This window comes from Phaethon lepturus, unplaced genomic scaffold, assembly GCF_000687285.1.
Source record: "Phaethon lepturus isolate BGI_N335 unplaced genomic scaffold, ASM68728v1 scaffold48288, whole genome shotgun sequence".
NCBI lineage: Eukaryota > Metazoa > Chordata > Aves > Phaethontiformes > Phaethontidae > Phaethon > Phaethon lepturus.
In genome coordinates, this window is record NW_010557907.1 from 38,151 (window position 1) to 40,303 (window position 2,153).

Genomic DNA, 2,153 nt, shown 5'->3' on the forward strand with positions numbered 1-2,153 from the left:
CGCGTCAAAAAATAATCCAGTGCTCTGAAGGACAGGAAGCTGGTGTGACGGATGAGGTGGGGTTGTCCAAGTGAACTGTGCATCCAAAAACGAGGGTGAGGCTGCTCACCAGAAAGGTTATTCACACTTCTCCTAGTGCCCTTGTTCAGCTACGTGCTGGGAATAACCTCGAGAGTTCAGCCCCGTGTCTGCATCATCTTCAGGAAGGCGACAAAAGGACGGGGCAGAAACAGGGGCCAAGAGGATGTTTGTTTAAGTGTCACTGAATTTGCTGGCAAACACGTCCCCTTATTGCACCTACTGCACCGCTACAAAGCCACTGGCACAGAAAGAGTAGTTAAGAGATATTAGATAACTGGCAACTTCACACAGCTTGCTTGTTAGATGCGTTTGGTATTAGCAACTCGATACTGAGTTGACGTGTCTAGACTGGATTTTTCCCTGGCAGCACTCAGTTGGAGAAATCCAGAGGTTCTTACTCCTTCCTCAGCTCAGCAAATGCCATTGGGTCAATGGGAATTCGCTGAGAAGGGGTGAGTCAACCCCCTGTCCTTTCGAAGAGTGGCTTCTCTCTGCAAACACAGACAGAACTACCTCTCTCTAATATTAACTTCTTGCCCCCAAAAATCTATGGACGATTACCCCCATGCCCTACCAGTTTCCACATGACCACCAAACCCCAATCTGATACAAAAAGAACACAATCTTCATCTCATAAGCATGTATAGCACATACTAGACATCACCAGAGCCCTCAAAGTACAGCCCAAGCAGAAGAGAGCTCCGAGAGCTCCTGCTGCCATGGTGTGGCCTGATCTTTCCAGCACAACAGGACGAGTGCAAACCAGCTAACTTAGATCGGCTGAAAGCTCTCTCTGAGTCCTGCAACAGGTTACAAAAAGGCCTTGCTTTCTTTTACCCTGCTAGCTTTATGTTCTGACTGGCGTGACAAGGTGAATTGAAAAAAAAAGTGTCTTGAGCAGATATTCTAAGATTTTTAATCCGATTAGTTCCAGACCCTTCACAAAAATCAAGACTGAGTCACTGCTGATTAAGCAAGAAAGGTGATGCAAAATTACATAAATGTTCTCTCTCCGTGCAGCCTTAGTATAAAAAAATATAAGTTAATTTAGCTGTTAAAATATGCAAAGTCCTCAGCTTGGAAGAAACATATAATTTTATCTGGTGCTTTTTAATGTTTGAAGTGGCTAGAATATAGTGTTATAAAAACAAACTCATGATAAGGAAGTCTGTTAAAATAAAAATTAAACTTTCCTCCAGGAACTAGCTTGCTACAGTTCCCATAGACTATTTCAGGAATCTCCCCTGCTCTGAGGAAGAGTGTGGCGTGATCCACCTTAATTTCCTATGTGTGGAAACACAAACACCCAGCAACCTTCATCATTCATTTGCAAATGACAAGAGTAGGAACACTGGGAATAACAGTTGGTGAGAAGGAAGCCCAAATTTTGCCTGAAGTCATGACTCTATCTTTAATTTTGGTGTGTTGTGTTGACAGGGGAGCACCTTCTGTAAGCTGGCTTTTGAGGGGGGACCAGAAGGAAGACCCCCGAGTGCACATAAGTAATTGTCGCAATAACACAAGGCAAAGCTGCAGCATGCTTGTCATCAAGAAAGTCATAGCTAATGACACCGGTTACTTCACCTGCATTCATGATGACTCCCCATCTAATGAGGATCTCATGGCCAAGATCTATGTATTTGTTAAAGGTAAGAATTTCATTTGGGGTTTTTGTTATGGCTTTTTGGTAACATAAGCTGTGTTCAGCTAGGGGATCTGTGCTAGGCAGAACAAGCAATCCAGTTCAGATCCTTTCACAAACCCCACCTGCCCCCTGGCCCAGCACTGGAGCAAGCACCAGCTTTGACATTTTGAAGAGGCTGGATATACTTGGATTTTCATGACAGCTGAATTCACAGGGACATAGATGTGACAACCAGAAATTACCTATCTTGTTCAATTCTGGGACTTGAAAACTAGATTTTCCCATCTAGTTTTGTGTTCCAAATAACTGATACACTGATTTCTTTAAACCTCTTTTCTTTTTAAGACTAATTTTTTTTATCCTAAAGGGTTTTGCTGTCACAGTGCTTTACCTAAGATTCATCCTGAATACCCAAGTCCTCTCTCTT

General features: G+C 43.1%; 1 protein-coding gene across 1 annotated transcript in view; it reads left to right on the plus strand.

Moving 5' to 3' along the window:
- LOC104625292 (vascular endothelial growth factor receptor kdr-like) overlaps positions 1–2,153 on the plus strand; it is a 125,047-nt gene that overhangs the window by 29,551 nt on the left and 93,343 nt on the right. Inside the window, exon 4 of the mRNA XM_010292881.1 lies at positions 1,519–1,730. Coding sequence (XP_010291183.1) covers positions 1,519–1,730 — 212 coding nt within the window. The remainder of the gene's footprint in view (positions 1–1,518; positions 1,731–2,153) is intronic.